At 41.0% G+C, this 18283-nt stretch overlaps 1 protein-coding gene across 2 annotated transcripts in view; it reads right to left on the bottom strand.

Annotated features, from left to right (window-relative positions):
* Csnk2a1 (casein kinase 2 alpha 1) overlaps nt 1–18283 on the bottom strand; it is a 46463-nt gene that overhangs the window by 5467 nt on the left and 22713 nt on the right. For both annotated transcript variants that reach the window (XM_029535819.1, XM_021192153.2), the window contains exons 3-11: nt 15735–15846; nt 12760–12861; nt 12262–12312; nt 11371–11430; nt 9232–9315; nt 6729–6839; nt 3833–3934; nt 2408–2508; nt 1126–1274 (exon numbers count right to left, since the gene is read on the bottom strand). In XM_029535819.1, the coding sequence (XP_029391679.1) occupies nt 1126–1274; nt 2408–2508; nt 3833–3934; nt 6729–6839; nt 9232–9315; nt 11371–11430; nt 12262–12312; nt 12760–12861; nt 15735–15846 (872 nt within the window). The remainder of the gene's footprint in view (nt 1–1125; nt 1275–2407; nt 2509–3832; nt 3935–6728; nt 6840–9231; nt 9316–11370; nt 11431–12261; nt 12313–12759; nt 12862–15734; nt 15847–18283) is intronic.

Raw genomic sequence — 18283 nt, 5'->3', positions numbered from 1 at the left:
AAAAAAAAAAAAAAAAGAAGAAGAAGACCAAGTAGGCCAAAAGTATCTATCTGCCTGTGCGGGATAGAATATAACCATAAACTTTACTTGTCATACCAAATGTGTTTCAGTTATAGTGGATTGGACAACAGGCTCTCTGACTAATTGGAAAATCATTGCATTATTCTTCAGAGAACAATCCAATAGTAAAACAAACAACATTGTAAGTCTAGAGTAGGTGGGAGTAACATTTCAAGCACAAAAGCATAGTTGGCTATATACTCATAAACCTTACAGTTTATACAATAGAAAGACTTGTAAACCACTCTAGCTCCAACAAAGGATTTGCAAAGGTAGGTCTTTGTAGGTAAATCTTTGTAAACTCTCCCCCAGTCCGATTTGGAGCGTGCAGTGAACCTAGTCTAGGTCTACCAAGTATAGAGATTACAGGCACAAACCTGTATTAATACAAACAAAAAAAAACCCAACAATGAGCTGGGCAGTGGTGGTGCACTTTAATCCTAGCACTTGGGAGGCAGAGGCAGGCGGATTTCTGAGTTCGAGGCCAGCCTGGTCTACTGAGTGAGTTCCAGGACAGCCATGGCTACACAGAGAAATCCTGTCTTGAAAAACCAAATCCAAACCAAACCAAAACAAAAAAAAAAAACAATGACCAGCACTTGGGAGGCAGAGGCAGGCGGATTTCTGAGTTCGAGGCCAGTCTGGTCTACAAAGTGAGTTCCAGGACAGCCAGGGCTACAGAGAAACCCTGTCTCGAAAAAAACCAAAAACAACAACAACAACAACAACAACAACAACAAAATGAAATTTCATTAAGCATTATCATGCACATTTTTAATTTTGGTAGTATTGTGGATTAAACTGAAGGTCTCACACATACTAGGTAAGTGTTTGGGCACTGCCTAGATCCCAAGCCCCAAATTCTGCATGGCAACTGCTGTCAGTGCCTCCTCATCTGAAGAAAATGAGGCTCAGAATGGGCTAAGTAACTTCTTGGTAGACTAATAGGAGCTGATCTATTCCAGGTCTGAGCTACCACACTCAGTCCGGAACATTATTTACATCATAAGCTTTCTTTAGCCTCATAGTCTCCTGGGCAGTGAAGGGCTACACAACTGGACTCACAGAAGTAAGGGTGCTCCATGGCCTCTCTTGCAGTGAGCCGTGACTGGTGGTCATATCGAAGCAGCTTGTCCAGAAAATCCAAGGCCTCAGGGCTGACAAGATGCTGGTTTTCACTGTGGACAAAGCGTTCCCATCGCTTACGAGAGTGTCTGTAAGGCAAAACTAGACATGAGAAATGGGCCACAGGGTACAGACGCCTAACCAAGAGCAATGAGGAAGAAAATCCAAAGAACAACCTTGCAGCACTACTGTATTACACAAGGTTATGGCACGGACAGAAGGTAAGTGACAATGACAGTGCTGCTTTGTAGTAGTGGGTTGGCCTGATGCTGCTTGTATTTTAATGCTAATACTGGTTCCTCAAGACCTAGTTGCCCCAGAGACAGAGAGCCCATGCATAGACCCAAGTGACCCTAGGTGACCTGACCTCCAAGTTATTTCTGAGGCAAACAGCCAATAGCTGGGCAGAAGAAACATGCATGCGTTTAAGGGTTCCCAGGCCTGGGTTTTTTGAGGAGAACCATGAGACAGAGAAGGTAAGGAGGCAGAAAAGTTTGCCGTGTGTTAGGAGTCAAGAAAACACGGCCCTGAGGGCTAGCCAGTTGCAGTTAAGAGCAGCCCAGATGAAGCATAATATCAATAGGAATAGATTTTAATTGCATAGAGAGTAGATATCTGCCCAGCTCTCGTGCTATGGCTTATTGTAAATACGAAGTTTGTATGTATCTTTTATCCGGAAACTAAATGGTCAACAGTAAGATAGAAACCCTGGACTGGAATGAAACACTTCAGGTCACTCTTAGGTTGTTAATGTTCTTGTGCAGCACACAGGGGATTGAGCAAGCCAATGCTCTTCCCCCATCTCCATTCTTGGGAGATTCTGCCAGTCTGTAGACAAATAAATGCCTTTGCATCAGGAAGCCTATGTCCTCTTCTAAGTGGTCAGTGTTCTATTACTCTGGCTCATCAGCACTGCCAACCGGGCAGCAGTCAGCAGACCAGTCTACTTCCTTCTCTAATCAAGCTGCTTTCAAAGATGTAAACAGTTATAGGAGCCATCTGAATGTTTCACCTAACTGTACTCTTCTACTTAGACCTACTTACACTCCCATCACAGGAACCCTGACTATAACATGATCTGGGCAGATGGCCATTCAATCCAATGCTCTCATGCATGCACAAATAGCATCCTATAGCATGAGACCAGACACCTTAGCACTTTTGGCAAAGACAATAAGACAGTTGCTAAAACCAGAGACTTTGGGAGTGGGGGATTACTTACCTGCCCAAGATATCGTTGAAACGTGGATCTAATTCAATGTTGTACTTGTCAATATAGTCATATAAATCTTCTGTTCCCAGAACCTTGGCTATCCTCACCAACTAATATCAAAGGAAAACAAAAAACAAAAAAACCCACACCACAAGCATAATACATAATCAAGTCAGCAACTAATAAGTGAGTCAAATAAACCAATATACCATACAAATAAATTTTAGCCCATGAAGTTTAATTCAAATTTTGTGTAGTGGGGTAAATTTCATATAAAGTTCCTAAATAAACTGAATTAGAAAACGTTAGAAAAAGCCAACTACTTTGCCTGGTTCTTTCTCCCCTTGAAATGTCCCCCAAGTGGTGTTCTCATCACAACTCATCAAATAACAACTGCTCTACTTTTAGAACTTAGTCATACACACTTCTGCATTCCTTTTAGCTTTACTTTCAACTGCTTTTATTGCTGATTTGTCTATAGACAGACAATGAGCTATTTGAAGGTGTTCCTCTGCACCCTGTACCTCAGACTTTAAACTTTAAGTGGCATCAAGATACAGATGTTTGTGAGTCAAATGAGATGGGTGCTGGAAACTGTGCCCAGGTCCTCTTCTAGAGGAACAAGCCTTCCAAGCTGTCAATCTGGCCTCTGTGTATTTGTTCTACTGAGTGATACACATGCTCACTTCACATAGAAGCAAGAGCAAAATACTAAAAGGATGTGTGTGCATTCAGGAGGTGGTGGTGCATGCCTCTAACCCCAGCACTTGGGAGACCAAGAAAGGCAAGTCTGAGTTCGAGGCCAGCCTGGTCTATAGATAGGAGTCTGAGGGCAGCCAGGGTTCTACAGAGAGACTGTCTTGACACACACTCCCTGACCCCACTCCCAAAAAGGTTGAATCTAGCTATTTCAAGGACCAGTAAAGTTACCTGAACAAGTAGAGAACTCTCAGATATTATGTATTATGAACTAGGCTAGGGAGGGAGGTGAGGTGTGGCAAATGCACTTTAATGGTTTTTTTTAATTCTTCGATTTTTGAGACAAGTTCTCTTCGCTGACTGTCCTGAACTTGCTGTGTAGACCAAACTGGCCTTCAACTCATGGCCTTCACCTGTTGAGTGTTGGGATTAAAGGCACGAGCTACCATACCTGGTGAGTAGGATGGGGGCAGGAATTGAAACAAGATTTCACAGTATAGACCCATAACTTAGAAACCAATATGCTGTTTGTCTCCCCGGTGCAAGGACTAAAGGACTTAAGAAATGCACAACCACATCTGAATAAGTTTTTACATTTTTTTGAAACACTGTAGCTCTGGCTGTCTTGGAACTTACCAGATAGCCCAGACCCACTGAAGTTTCTAATGAGTTTCCAGATCTGGCCATCTTTACACTAGGTCAGTAAATTTCTTAATGGGAGAAACATATCATCACCTGATCATAATTGTCATGTCCATGGAAAAATGGCTCCTTCCGGAAGATCATACTTGCCAGCATACAACCCAAGCTCCACATATCCAAACTATAATCATACATCTGTAGTAAAGAAAACATTGTCACATATGCATTCCCACACGTGTCACTTCTACATACAAAATGGACATTTTATGTCTGTGAGTACACTGTCACTCTCTTCAGACACAGAAGAGGGCGTCAGATCCCATCACAGATGTTTAAGAGCCACCATGTGGTTGCTGGGAATTGAACTCAGGACCTTGGAAGAAAAGTCATTGATCTTAACTGCTAAGCTGGTTAAGGGCCCCAAAAATAGATATTAAAAAAAAACTACTTTGCTCGTAATGAAACATCAGAAACATCTTTCAACTAGTTATTGGCTTGTTTGGTTTTTCTTTACCATCAGAGATGGAACCTTGAGCCTTGTGCATGCTAGGCAATTGGCTGACCATTAGGCAACACTGCTAGACCTTATATCAATCCAGTTTTATTTCTCCCAAAGATTTTTTTGTTAAGTGTGTATTTGTATTTAGAATGAGGGGGGAGTGAGTGCAGTATGTGCATGTGAGTGAAAGTGAAGTACCCCCACCAAAAAAAATCCAGAAAGGCATGATTACCAGGAGCTGGAGAGTTATGAGAACCTAACTTATGTCTTCTACAAGATTAATATGTGCTCTTAACTTTTGAGTCAACTTAGGCCCTCACTTAGTTTTTTTCACCATTAATTTATTTATTTATGTACTATCCCAATCTATCCCATTACCCCCTCCAATGAAAGGGTGGATGGAGCCCCCCTCAACCCACCCCTCCCCAGGTATCCCCACACTCTGGCACATCAAGTCTCTGCAGGACTACGCACATTCTCTTTCACTGAGGGAAGACAAGGATCCTGTCGGGAGAATGGGATCCACAGACAGACAGCTTTAGGGACAGCACCTACTTCAATTGTTGGGGGACCCACAAGATCAAATTGCACATTTGCTACATATGTGTAGTAGGACAAAGTCCAGCCTGTGTATGTTCTTTGGTTGGTGGTTCAGTCTCTGAAAGCCCCGAGGGTCCAGGTTAGTTGATGTTGTTGATCTTCCTGTAAAGTTCCTATCCCTTCCAGGGTCCTTAGTCCTTCCTCCAACTCTTCCTTAAGAGTCCCTGAGCTCTGTCCCATTTGGCTGTGGGCGTATGCACCTGTTTCAGTCAGCTGCTGGTAGAGCCTCTCAACGGCTGGTTATGCTAGGTTCCTGTCTATCTTCCTTAACTCAGTATTTTTTTGTTGTTGTTGTTGTTATTGTTTTTTCGAGACAGGGTTTCTCTGTATAGTCCTGGCTGTCCTGTAACTCACTCTGTAAACCAGGCTGGCCTCAAACCCAGAAACCCGTCTGCCTCTGCCTGGGATTAAAGGTGTTTGACACCACTGCCCAGCCCCTCAACTCAGTTTTAAAGCAAACTGTAAATACTACTTCCAGCTACTTTTTTCACCTACAGAAGAAAACCCTGCAATTTTACTATGTGAAGAAATCTAAGGATCCCCTGAGATGGGAGAGGGCCTAACCTATTTAGTTAACACTTTGAGAGGATACTACTGCACAGCCCTGGCTCACTATGTCCCCCAGACTGTCCTTGAACTCAGAGACCTGCCTGTTTCTGCCTCTTTAGTGCTGAGACTAAAAAGAATATGCCACCATATGGTACCATACCTATCAAGGTTACGTACTTTAGAATTCTAGAGATGAAACTTTAGGGCAGAACCTAAAACTTTAAGGCACTTGAAAACAACTCAGAAAAATTAGGTAAGGAAGTGTCTCCTAAGGAATTATAAAACACTGGGTAAATCTTTTTATCCAATAAAAACAAAAATCAAATACTTGCGAGCTGGAGAGATGGCTCACTGGTTAAAAGCACAGACTGCTCTCTAGAGGGCCTGGGTTCAATTCCCAGAAACCACATAGTGGTTCACAACCATCTATAGTGGGATCCAATGTCCTCTTCTAGTGTGTCTGAAGACAGCAACTATGTATTCATATGCATTAAAACAATAAATAAATATTTAAAAAAAAAAACAAAAAAACAAATACTTATTTTGGGGTTGGAGAAATGGCTTAGCAATTAAGAGCACTGACTGCTCTTCTAGAAGGCCAGGTCAGAGCCCAAGAACCCACATAGCAGCATGTAAAGGTCTGTAACTCAAGAAATTCAATACCCTATACTTACTACAGGCACCAGGCATAAATGTGATACTCAAGACATACAATTGAGCAAAGCACTCATACATATAAAATTACATACTTAAAAAACTGGGTGTCTGCAGAGGAGCCAGCACACAGGCTGTAGGAACTGCATGGTTGCAGGAACTGCACACAGTCCTCTACAGGGGCACCAGTGCTTTTAACCCGGGAGGCACCATTCCCACCTTCCTTTTTCCACTGCTTAGGACAGGGTCTCACATTGTAGCCCAAGGCCGGTCTCATACTTGTGGTAATCCTCCTGTCTCTGCCTTCAAAGTGCGAGGATATTTAACTTAAGAGCTGCGTAAAAGATGCTTGTTTCTTTTTAAAAGAATCTCACACATCCCAGGTTGGCCTTGAACTAACTGACCCTTCTACCTAAAAGCTGGATTAAGTATGTACAACACATCTTCCACATCAAGAGAATCTCTTATGAGTATCTTCTGGTTCTGCTTTATGTAAATTTAGGACCATAACTTAACATTACTCCCCCCACCCACACACACAAATCCAACTCATGTATCTTACATTTTCCCTAAAAAAGGACAGCCATGGATATGATAAATGGCTTACTCAAAGCACAAACTGATGTTTCTACAAATTATGTGTAAAATAAGCACAGGAATAATACCGTACTTACATTCTCTTCTTACCTGATAATCTACAAGTAGCTCTGGACCTTTGAAATATCGAGAAGCAACTCGGACATTATACTCTTGGCCTGGGTGGTAAAACTCAGCTAAACCCCAGTCTATTAGCCGAAGCTGAAAGGGAGAAAAGAGAACAAGTCCCATCTAGAGTACCCCAGGGGAGGTGTGCTCAACCAAGTGCTCATCCTTGTCAGCACCTCAAAGCATCAGCTCATCCTCGTTTTAGCTATTTTAACACATGGTCAGCATACACGCCACCACTCTGCACAGCCCCTCTTCACCATCTTTTTTTTTAAAAAAAAAAAAAAAGATTTTATTTATTTATTATATGTAAGTACACTGTAGGTGTCTTCAGACACTCCAGAAGAGGGCGCCAGATCTTGTTACGGATGGTTGTGACCCACCATGTGGTTGCTGGGATTTGAACTCAGGACCTTTGGAAGAACAGTCGGGTGCTCTTACCTGCTGAGCCATCTCACCAGCCCCCTCTTCACCATCTTATGAGAAAAATCTATGAATACCTCTGGGGTTCTCTTCCTCTCTCTGACCTCATTTCTTTTTCTTTCTATCTCAACTCTATTCATCTATCCATGTTGCTGTTCCCCCATGCCATATTGTGAGATTATGTTTTTAATATATACATATCATTTTCCATTCATGGCTTCTGACTCATTAATTTTCACAACACCTATATCTAAGTTTCTAAAATGATAAACACACTTTGGGGTAAAGTTAGCTGTCTTTTTTCTGTGTGTGCTGGCCATTGATCCTACAGGTTCCAAGGCACTGAGCTACATTCCCAGTCTTAGTGTCTGGCATAGTGCAGGCCTTACGAGAACAAAACTCCCCATAGATCATGGAAACTCTTTAGACCAGGCTGGCCTTGAGCTCAGAAATCTGCCTGCCTCTGCCTCCAGAGTGCTGGGATTAGAGGCGTGCCCACCACAGCCGGCTCAAATGGGCCTTCTATCATGTGAGGGAGGAGAGACTAGTCTTGTTTATTCTCCCACTGAGCCCATCACATTGCCAACTGACTGTTCACACTTTACATTTATGCAACAAAAAACCGCAGGGGAGTTGAAGGAGCTTCTGGACAGCCTCCGGCAGTCCCTAGAAAGCAGTACACTGGGACATGTGATGGGAACTGTACAACACCCCACAAGCCTTGCCCTCAGCATCTCTCCATATGGCATCACTTGTAATATATTTTGAACAAAGCATTAAATCTATATACCCAAGTTCTAAAAGTTCTAGCAAATTACTTGAACCAGAAGATTGTGTGAACTCAAGCAATAGCAGCTGTTTAGAAGCATAGATGGAAAATCCTGGGGCTTCTTGCCAGCATTTAACGGGGAAGAAGGGGTGGTTTAGGAACCTACCATGTCTAGGGTAGTAAGTAGTAAAGCTGGATCAAATTAGAGGACACGCTGCTAGTGTCTAATGTAGAATTATTAGCTTATTCAGGCAAAGACATTTCTCTTCTTGGCATATATTCCTTCCTGGCATTGCATTGCTGGGTCTACTCTAGTACTCCCAAAAGTGTTATATTCTATTGGAACCCCATAGAACATCTTTCTATGTGATGCTGGCTAGTTTTGTTTCAACTTGACACAAGCTGCAGTTATTTGGGAAGATGAAACTTCAATTGAGAAAATACTCCAGACTGGCAGGTAGGCAAGCCTGTAGTGCACTCTTGACTGAACAGGCAAGTAAGTAGCACTCTTCATACCCTCTGGGTTCTCCAGTAACGGACTGTGTTGTCAGACTCTAAGTTGCTTTTAGTCATGATTTTCATCATAGCAATGGAAATCACAACTACAACATGCCTCTTAGTTAAAACTATAATATCCTGTTACCTGTCACTGCCTTCTCCTTGATCCCTCCATCCTTCCTTCCCTTTCAAATTCCTCTCTGAAATAGGGTCTCACTATGTAGATCAAGCTGGCCTTGAACTCAGAGCAGTCTCCTGGTTCAGCCTCTGAAGCTTTGACATTTCTTGCACAATTGATTTAGTCACCACACTTGACTAAAATATAAACGTTTTAGAGACAAACATTTTGTCTGCTTTGTTCACTCATATACCTCCAGCCTCAAAACCCCTATTATATGGTATATGTCAGAAAACGTATGAATTGTATGAATAAGCCACCTAAATCACCAATGACTACAAAGTAATCACTGTGTGAGAGGTGGGCTTGGGCAACTTAAAACTGAATGTCAGGGAAGCCTAAAAACATGACAAGAGACTGCCTTGGGTTGCCAGGATGGTTCAGCTGGTATTACACAAGGCCTAATGGCCTCAGTTGAAGACCTAAGATTCACATGACAGAAGGAAAACCTGACCCCAAAGCATACATCTCACATGGTATGCACACATTCACATTCATACACACTTCCACTTTACCTTGACACAATAAATAAATCTTAAAAAGCTAGAGATTATATCTATGCATCCGTGTAAATTCCATCTTATTTATAAAAGAAATGTAACAGTCTATTATTTTACCTTTCTGTGCTCATGATCAATCATGACATTATGGGGTTTCACATCTCTGTGCATAATCCCCATGCTGTGACAATAATCCAGGGCCTGCAAGAAAGGAAAATTGACTTGCATGAGTTACTGTTTTTAGTTGTTTACTTTCTCTTCTCTTCTATTTCAGTTTCCCTTCTAGCCTTACAACAACCCAGGGAATCAGGTAGAGTAGTCAAGGAAGAGCGGAGAGTAGTCACTTAAGAACTGGTTCATATAGTCAACCACACTCAGGGCTCTGGCATCCAAATTACAAAATCTTCTCCCTCGCTCCTGCCCCCGAAAGGTGCGGTTCTGCTATGTTGTAGCCCAGGCTACCTTCCAACTCCCGTGTTGTGAGTGCTGGGATTATAAGTGTGCACTGCTCTTTACTTATCCCAGCATCCTTTCTGCTCAGAAAGAAAGACTCAGATTCTACAGCAACTGCACAACTTCTTATTCAAAGCCTTGATTATTTCTACAAACACAATCCCCTCAAAAGAAAATTTAGCCTACCAACATTTTATTTAAAGACAGGAATTTCTTTAGTAGCAGAGTAGGGATGAATCACCAGCTGTCTGCGTATATGAATATTTTCTCTGCACACCATCATGCCCATACGTGTATAGTCCATCCATGGCTGTTTTCTTGCTATAACAGCAGAGATAACAGTAGGACAAACACTTCAGCCCTATAAAGAAATTTGCCAGCTCCCGATCTAGGTCATCTATCAAAGCTGAATAGAGTTTACAAGCTGAAATTGAGGTGAATGGAACAACACACCCTTGAGTTTGTCAATCCTGGCCTTTGTCAACCAATGCCATTAGCTAAGTTCTTGTTCTTCCTGAAGGACAGCCTGGGTTTCTAGCCTGTAGGGCAGGGCAAACATGTCTACACCTACATGTCCTGTTTCCCACATGAGCCAAAAGAAGATCAATGTTCATACACATATAACCTTTGGATGGTTTTGGAGGGGCCCTGGGGCCAGTGTCCCACCATGACTCTGGATGGCCTGGATATCATTATGTAGGCCCAGACTGTACTCAAAACCAGCTATCTGCATGCCTCTGCCTCCCAAGTGTTGAAATCAACAGCATGTACAAACATGCCCAGCTTTCTTTTGAGACTGTTAAGTCTTAAATGAGCTGGCATGGTATTAACCTATAAGTAATTTATCCTACTCAAAGCAGTTCTCTCCTTATAAAGCTAATCCTGTAAATACTGAGTGGCAAGATGATTTGTGACCTTCACTTTAGAAATCAAAGTCAGCAATCGCTAGAAGAGATTTACAATCCTTAGAACAATGACCCTCTGAGAGTTCAAGAGTCTTTGTCTTTTCTTTACTTTTCTTGAGACAGAATATTCCTCTGCGTAGCCATGGCTATCCTAGAACTTGCTTTGCAAGCAAGCTGGTCTGTCTCTGGCTCTTAAGTACTGGATTAAAGGTATGAGAAACCACAACCCCACTAAGAATCTTTTTTAAAACCTCATTTGTTTGTTTCTTGACATACACTGTAGCCCAGGACGGTCTTGAACATGTAGCAGTCCTCATACTGGGGTTACAGTAAGTCCTATACCTCCAGGCCAGTGTCATCTGTTGAATACTAAGTAAAATAAAGTATATCAGCCTCCAGTGCCTAAGAAAAGGCTGTTTTCACACTGTCATTTTCACTGTTTTCTTTAAGGCATTCTAGGGCTGGGGATACAGGCAACTGCTAAAGTATCTGTTTAGCATGCATCACAGAATAAAAACTGTAACCAAAAACAAGGCATTCTAAAGCTGGGTATGATGGGTCATAACTCTTGGATCCCAAAATATGAGACGCTGGGAAAGAAAGACTAACAAGATAGGCCTCCCTGGACAAGACCGACTTGTGAGTCGTAAGCCAGCCTTGTTTCAGAGTAGGACCCTGTCACACAACACTTACATGCGTTAATTACAGTTCTATTGCACCCCACTTCATAACTGAGGAGACTACCCAACAGTATAATACTAAGAACATTTTAAAACTATTGTTGAAGCTGTCTGCTTTAGGCACATATTACAAAGTTAATCCCCTGGGTTTCTCTACCATCAAATAAACTTCTAAAGCAAAGATCAACTTAAAAATATTTAATACATATATTACTCACTTTCAGAATTTCATACATGTAAAATCGAATGTCATAGTCTGTTAACGTCTGGTACAATTGCTGTTAAAGACAAATGCAATAGTTGAGCTATATAACACCACTAAATTGAAAATTCCCTCACCCTATTTCATCAACCACAACCCCAAGATTTGTTTTTCAAACGCTCTCTATCTCTCGACCAAAAATTCACTGTCAAGAGACTCTTCGACACTTCACCTCTAAATGTCAAACACTAGGAATGTGTACCAAGGGAAGAGCCTCCGTTCTTCAGTCATACCAGAATAAAGAACTGTTCAAATCTGTAGGCCACCTGAGGATCTGCATTCAAAGATCTGTACTGTACATGTTTGTGTTACAGCGGAATCTTACGTGACCTTTTCTCATTTGTTGTGATCCACATCCTAGAGGATCTTTTTTTTTTTTTTTTTTTTTGGTTTTTCGAGACAGGGTTTCTCTGTATAGCCCTGGCTGTCCTGGAACTCACTTTGTAGACCAGGCTAGCCTTGAACTCAGAAATCCGCCTGCCTCTGCCTCCTGAGTGCTGGGATTAAAGGCGTACACTACCACTCCCAGCTTGGAATATGCTATTCTTTGTATTGTATAACTATTATATAAATATTATTCTTTCTTGTACATGGTTGCCTAAAGTCAACATGTACTGTCACCTTCACTAGTAGGAATACCAGCAGAAATTGTCAAAAGAATGATAAATGTGGTGAGATATAAATGTCTTATTCTTAGAGCACTAAATAAAATGAGTGTAAAAATATCCAGACATGGAAAGCAGGTATTATTTTAGCACTAATAAAAGCAAGCAAACTTCTTATACTGGCATCCCCAAAGACTAGGTCATCTAAAAATCCAGTAGTTTTAAATGGTTATGGATGATACCTTGAAGTCTGTGTTGTTTACATGTTCAAAAACCAAGGCAGGGGTTCGTGACTAAGGGAAAAAAAAAAGAAAACACATTAGTACTGGCAACTTTAGTTTTCAGCTTGTGGGTGTTGTGTAAGAAATATGACAGTCCTTGTTGCAGTACTAAGAGAAACCTTGCCCACTCTGATTTTTTGGAAGGATTTTGAAGAAAAACTCAGCTGAACTCTCACAAAGCTCCAAGTGGCCCAACCGCATACCTACTGCCCACTGGCACACGGTTATGGTCTGCAAATGGATTTTAGTGTTATCAATCTTCTGGGAGTAACAGATTTTGTGCATGCATGAGTGTGTGTACATGTGTGTATTTAATCTCTTCTTTCAAAGCAGAGCCTAAGCTGGTTAAATGTATAACTGATTTAGAACATTTAAAGCACTAAGTGATGACAACAACCAAGTCAGTTGTGCTTTGGGCACTGGAGCCCCGATGGGTCTTACTAATATCACTGTACTTACCACAGGGTCTTTTACGATGTCTGCAAGTGTGATGATGTTGGGGCCACCTCTCAAATTCTCCAAAATCTTTATTTCACGCTTAATTTTCTTCTTTTTTACTGGCTAAAAACAGTAAAGAGTAAAATTGTATCACACACAAAAAAAGCATTTCCTAGTGCATCTCACAGTTAACAGTAATACAAAAAAGCTTCTATAGAAACTTCCTGAAGAAAGAAAATATGGGGGGTTGAAGGGATGGCTCAGTGGCTAAGAGCACTGACTGATCTTCCAGAGGTCCCAGCACCCACATGGTGGCTCACAATCATCTGTAATGGGATCTGATGCCCTCTTCTGCTGTGTCTGAAGACAACAACAGTGTGCTTACATCCATAAAATAAAGAGGCGAAAGGAAAAAAGAAAGGAAGAGAAAATGTGACAGATTTCTCAGGACCCCTTCTTCTAGCACTGTCAAGCACTCTGCAGGCACTTAAAAAAGATTTCTACCCCAAAGACCAGATATCCACAGAATTGATTTTAATATAATTGTAGTAGAACATACTTTAAAATCTTGTAAGCTAACTTTTAAAATGGTGACATAGGTCCTTTAAAAAAAAAAAAAAAAAATCTTTTAGGGAAGGCTGGAGAGACTATTCTTCCAGAGGTCCTGAGTTCAACTCCCAGCAACCACATGGTGGCTCATAACCATCTGTTAACAAGATCCAATGCCCTCTTCTGGTGTGTCTGAAGACAACTACAGTGTACTCATATACATAAAATAAATCTTAAAAAGAAAAAAAAAAAATCTTTTGATCTGGACATGGGATACAATCTTTAATCCCAGCACTCATGAGGAGAGGCAGGTGTATCTCTTGTAAGTTTGAGGCTGGTCTGGTCTACAAAGCAAGTCCAAGACAACCAGGGCACTGTTATACAACAAAACAAACTTTCAATAGGACTAGAGAGATGGCTCAGCATATAAAGATACTTGCCAGTAATACTGCTGACCTGAGATTCATTCCTTGAGTCTTACTGATTGACTCTTGAAAAACTGTCCTATTTCCAGAGTCACAAAATAAGTAAATAATGTTAAAATAAAGCTTTTTAATCTATTAGGGGGAAAGAATGAGACGTCTTCATTCCTTCCTGTACAGTCTTCCTATAGCCCAGGTAGCTTCTAATTCATACCAATGTTCCTGCTCTGCCTCCTGAATGTACTTTAAAGGAATGTAATATCTTTAAAAATGTCTAATGCCTAGAGCTATTAATTATGCATTTTTGTTCTGCCTGTAGACTACCATTAAAAAGATGTGAGACAAGGAAAGTGCTACAAATGCAAAGTGTTTGGAAACTTCTCTTTCTCAGTAGCACAGTCAGCTCTGTGAGGGGCATCTCCAGGATAGTGTGGCTCAGCATATTGACAACCCACTGGCTAAATATGACTTGTATAATATTTCAAACAACCTTGAGCAAAAATTTATTTTAAAATTTTTATGATGTATGGGTGTTTTGCCTGCATGTATGTTTGTGCATGTGTGTTGGATACCCTCAAAGGCTAGAAGAGGGCATCCTCTAGGACTAGAGTTCAAGATGGTTATGAGCTGCCACGTGGGCTAGGAATCAAAGCGAGATCCTCCAAAGAGCAGCTATTGCTCTTAACAACTGAGTCACCTCTTCATTCTAGAGTCAACATTTTAAAACATTAGAATGCAAATATGGGTTTCTAGATTCTCTTTGCAAAAGAGAGCATCAAGAAACACTAGACCCACACACTAGTCACCTACAGCTAAGAAGCAACTATCTCCTTTTCTTTTGTAGAATGTGCATGTGCATGTATACATGTGTGTAAATGTAAAAGCTAGGTCAATATTAATATTTATTTACTTTTTTAAAAAAAAAGATTTTATTTACTTTTTTATATATATGACGAGTACACTGTAGCTGTCTTCAGAAACACCAGAAGTTTTCAGATTCCATTACAGATAGTTGTGAGCTACCATGTGGTTGCTGGGAATTGAACTCAGGACCTCTGAAAGAGCAGTCAATGCTCAAGAGCAGTCAATGCTCTTAATGGCTGAGCCATCTCTCCAGCCCCACATTTATTTTCTTTTAAATCAACCCCACAGCATGTGCATGGAGATCAAAGCACAACTTAAGGAGACTAAACCAAGACTGTCAGTCTTGGCTGCAAGCATCTTTACCCTGACAGATCACTTTGCTAGTCCTCCACCTTTTGAGACAGGGTCTCTCATTAAATCTGAAGCTTCCTGAGTAATGATTAGCCTGCCTGGCCAGTAAGTCCCAGGCATACTCCAGTCTCTACATATCCAGTACTAAAATTACAGGCGTACACTGTTGTGACTGGCTTTTTAGGTGGTTACTGGGGACCTGAATCCAGGTACTCAGACTTGCATAGCAAGCATTTTTCTGACTAATATTCCCATTTGTTATTTTGTCTCTTTTTTCTCTCTTGTAGCACTAAGAATCAAACCCAAGGCCCCACACTCTAAATGAGTGGGCATTCTACTACTATGCCACATGCCCAGAGAGTTCCTCTTTCTAACAGGCATGCACTTCCAGGTTTGTCTTAGTCCCAACCATTCATATAGTACAGGTGGTGATACCATAATGGCTGCACTAATATCATCTGCTTCCCTTTCTTATCCTTACAAAGCAGAGATAATGATTTGCTTATTGAAAACAGAAGTATAGGACATAACTGAAAGCATAGGACATGGACACTGTAAACTTGAGAAAGCGGAGCCTGTGTTTTTATTCCCCTCTTGACCACATCCTAACTATTCCTTCCTCTTGCTTCAGGTTCAATCTGTCAAGCTAGTATCAGGTGTTCCACTGACTTCAGAGGATATAATGGGTAGGCTAAACTACTGAAAAAAAAAAAAACAAAAAACAATTTTAAGTGACATGTATAAAAAGGCATCAATATGTATAGATTCTACATTGTAAGTAACTCTTGACATTGTTTTTCTTATACTCACCTTGAGAATTTTAACAACAACTTTTTCATTATTTGTGATGTTGATGGCTTCAAACACTTCACTGTATTTGCCCCTGCCTAATTTTCGAACAAGCTGGTAGTCATCTTGATTTCTATGGATAAAAACAAAGTGACAATGATTTCAAAATATCAAATTTTCAATTTTCTAAAGCTTTTTTTTGTTGTTGTTGGTTTTTTGTTTTGTTTTGTTTTGTTTTTGCCAGACATGGTGGTACATGCTTGTAATTCCAGCCTGGAAGTGAACATAGGAAGATCTGCATTCAAGGTCATCCTGGTTTACAGAAAGCTTATTGACAGCCTGGATGACAGATGACTCTGAAAACACACACACACACAGGAGGAAGAGATAAAAAGACAAACAATCAACTCTATTACCAGTTAAAACAAGAGATATTCCAAATATCTCAAAAAAAAAAAAAAAAAAAAAAAAAACCACAGAAAAATTTGAGGCTATGGCTCAATTAGCAGACCTACCATACACATGGCCCTAGGTTCAATCCCCAGACCATGAAGCAGACATGGGGATATACACCTATATTCCTAGCATGTAGAAGGTAAGTATCAGAAGCTCAAGCTACAAAGGTCAAAGCTAGCCTAGGCTGTCTGAGATCTTGTCTCAAACGCATTAGTATTAATATTTATTATTATTAAGCATTCTCAAATATTCTTTTAAATCTCAAACTGTTATGTACTAATGGCACAGTGCACATAGTTAGCTTTCATTGGGATTTAAGTATGTTTGTCTCCAACAACAGCCTACTTTCCCTTCAATAATGGATTCGCATGCATGCTTGCTTCAGACTACCTGGGCCACTGTTGGCACTTAGTAGAACTCAAGTGATGTAAGAGTATTACAGATACACCCGAAGCAGCCCTTTCTTACAGGGCCTCTTTTTCTGCAAAATGGCTTCCATATATAAATATATATAGGTTTGATCTCTCACCTGTCCTTCAGGACACTATCTGACATATAATAAAGCTTCAAACTGCACTAGAAATAGTGAACCATAGGATCCTGCTTTTACCCTCACTCTGTGAACTCATAAGAACATTAGAGCTTGTAGGCAGAGTAAATAACAAGGCATACTTTCCCCTTCCCCTGATGCTTAGAGGTTTTTGCGCTAATAAACAATACACATAGTTCCTTTGGAAGGCCTGGCTTGGTTGCAGGGGTCCACAAATGTAATCCCAGGACTCAGGAAGGGGAACAGCAAGTCTGAGGCTAGCCTGGGCTACAAAATGAAGGCTCAGTATAAAAAGCAAGCAAGTAACAACAAACCAGTAAGGCTACTAGTAATTCTACTAGATATGGCAGCACACACCTATTCCCAGATATTTGGGAGGATAACAAATTTAGGGTTTGCCTAAAATACAGAGTGAATTCGAAGTCAGTCTTTTTTTTTTTTTTTTTTTTTGGTTATTTGAGACAGGGTGTCTCTGTATAGCCCTGGGTGTCCTGTCCTGGAACTTACTCTGTAGACCAGGCTGGCCTCAAACTCAGAAATCCATCTGCCTCTGCCTCCCGAGTGCTGGGATTAAAGGCGTGCGCCACCACTGCCTGGCTAAGATCAGTCCTTTTTACTTATAAAAAAGTTATCTCAAAATAAAGAATAAAGTGGGGCTGGTGGCACATGCCTGTAGTAACAAATCCTAGTCCTTGGGAGGGGAAAGCAGGATGATTAGAAGTTTAAGCACATCCTAAATATATAAAAATCTGTCTTAAAATACATCTCCCCCCCCCCCCAAGAAAATGGAGCTGGAGAGATAACTTAGCAGTAAAAAGCACTTGTTCTTAGATAGGACCCAGCTTCAGTTTCTAGCACCCACATGGTGGCTTACAACCATCTGTAAACTTCAGTTCTAGGGGACCCGACCCCATCTCCTGATCTCTAATGACACCAGGCAAAACATGCATACACATATATCTCAAATAAGTAAATCTTAAAATAAATAATTATGGGCTGGCAAGATGGCTTAGGAAGGTAAAGGCCCTGAATTCAATTTTCTGGTCCCATATAATACACAGAAAAAACCAGCTCCCAAATGTGGCATATGTAGACCCCTCATCAAATAAATAATGGGTAAAAATTTAACACATACCCCATGAAATAAAATAAGATGAAAAACTAGACTGAGAGGTAGCTCAGTTAAAAATACTCTATCATACACGAATCCCTAAAACATAACCTGGGTATGCTGGTGAACACCTGTAGTCCCAGCTCTGGAGAGTGGAGGCAGGAAGACTACAAGTTCAATGTCATCTTGGGCTAGACAGCAAATTTGAGGGCAGTCTAGGAGACTGGAGACATAACCTGTCAGTTGCGTACCTTGTCTATGATCTATAAGGCCCCAGGTTTAATGCTAATTAATAGGGGAGGGGAAGCCGGGCGGTGGTGGCGCACGCCTTTAATCCCAGCAATTGGGAGGCAGAGGCAGGTGGATTTCTGAGTTCGAAGCCAGCCTGGTCTACAGAGTGAGTTCCAGGACAGCCAGGGCTACACAGAGAAACCCTGTCTCGAAAAACCAAAA

This window comes from Mus pahari, chromosome 3 (genome assembly GCF_900095145.1).
Source record: "Mus pahari chromosome 3, PAHARI_EIJ_v1.1, whole genome shotgun sequence".
NCBI lineage: Eukaryota > Metazoa > Chordata > Mammalia > Rodentia > Muridae > Mus > Mus pahari.
The sequence above is the reverse complement of the archived record's forward strand: the minus strand, read 5'-3'. Positions and strand labels throughout refer to the sequence as shown.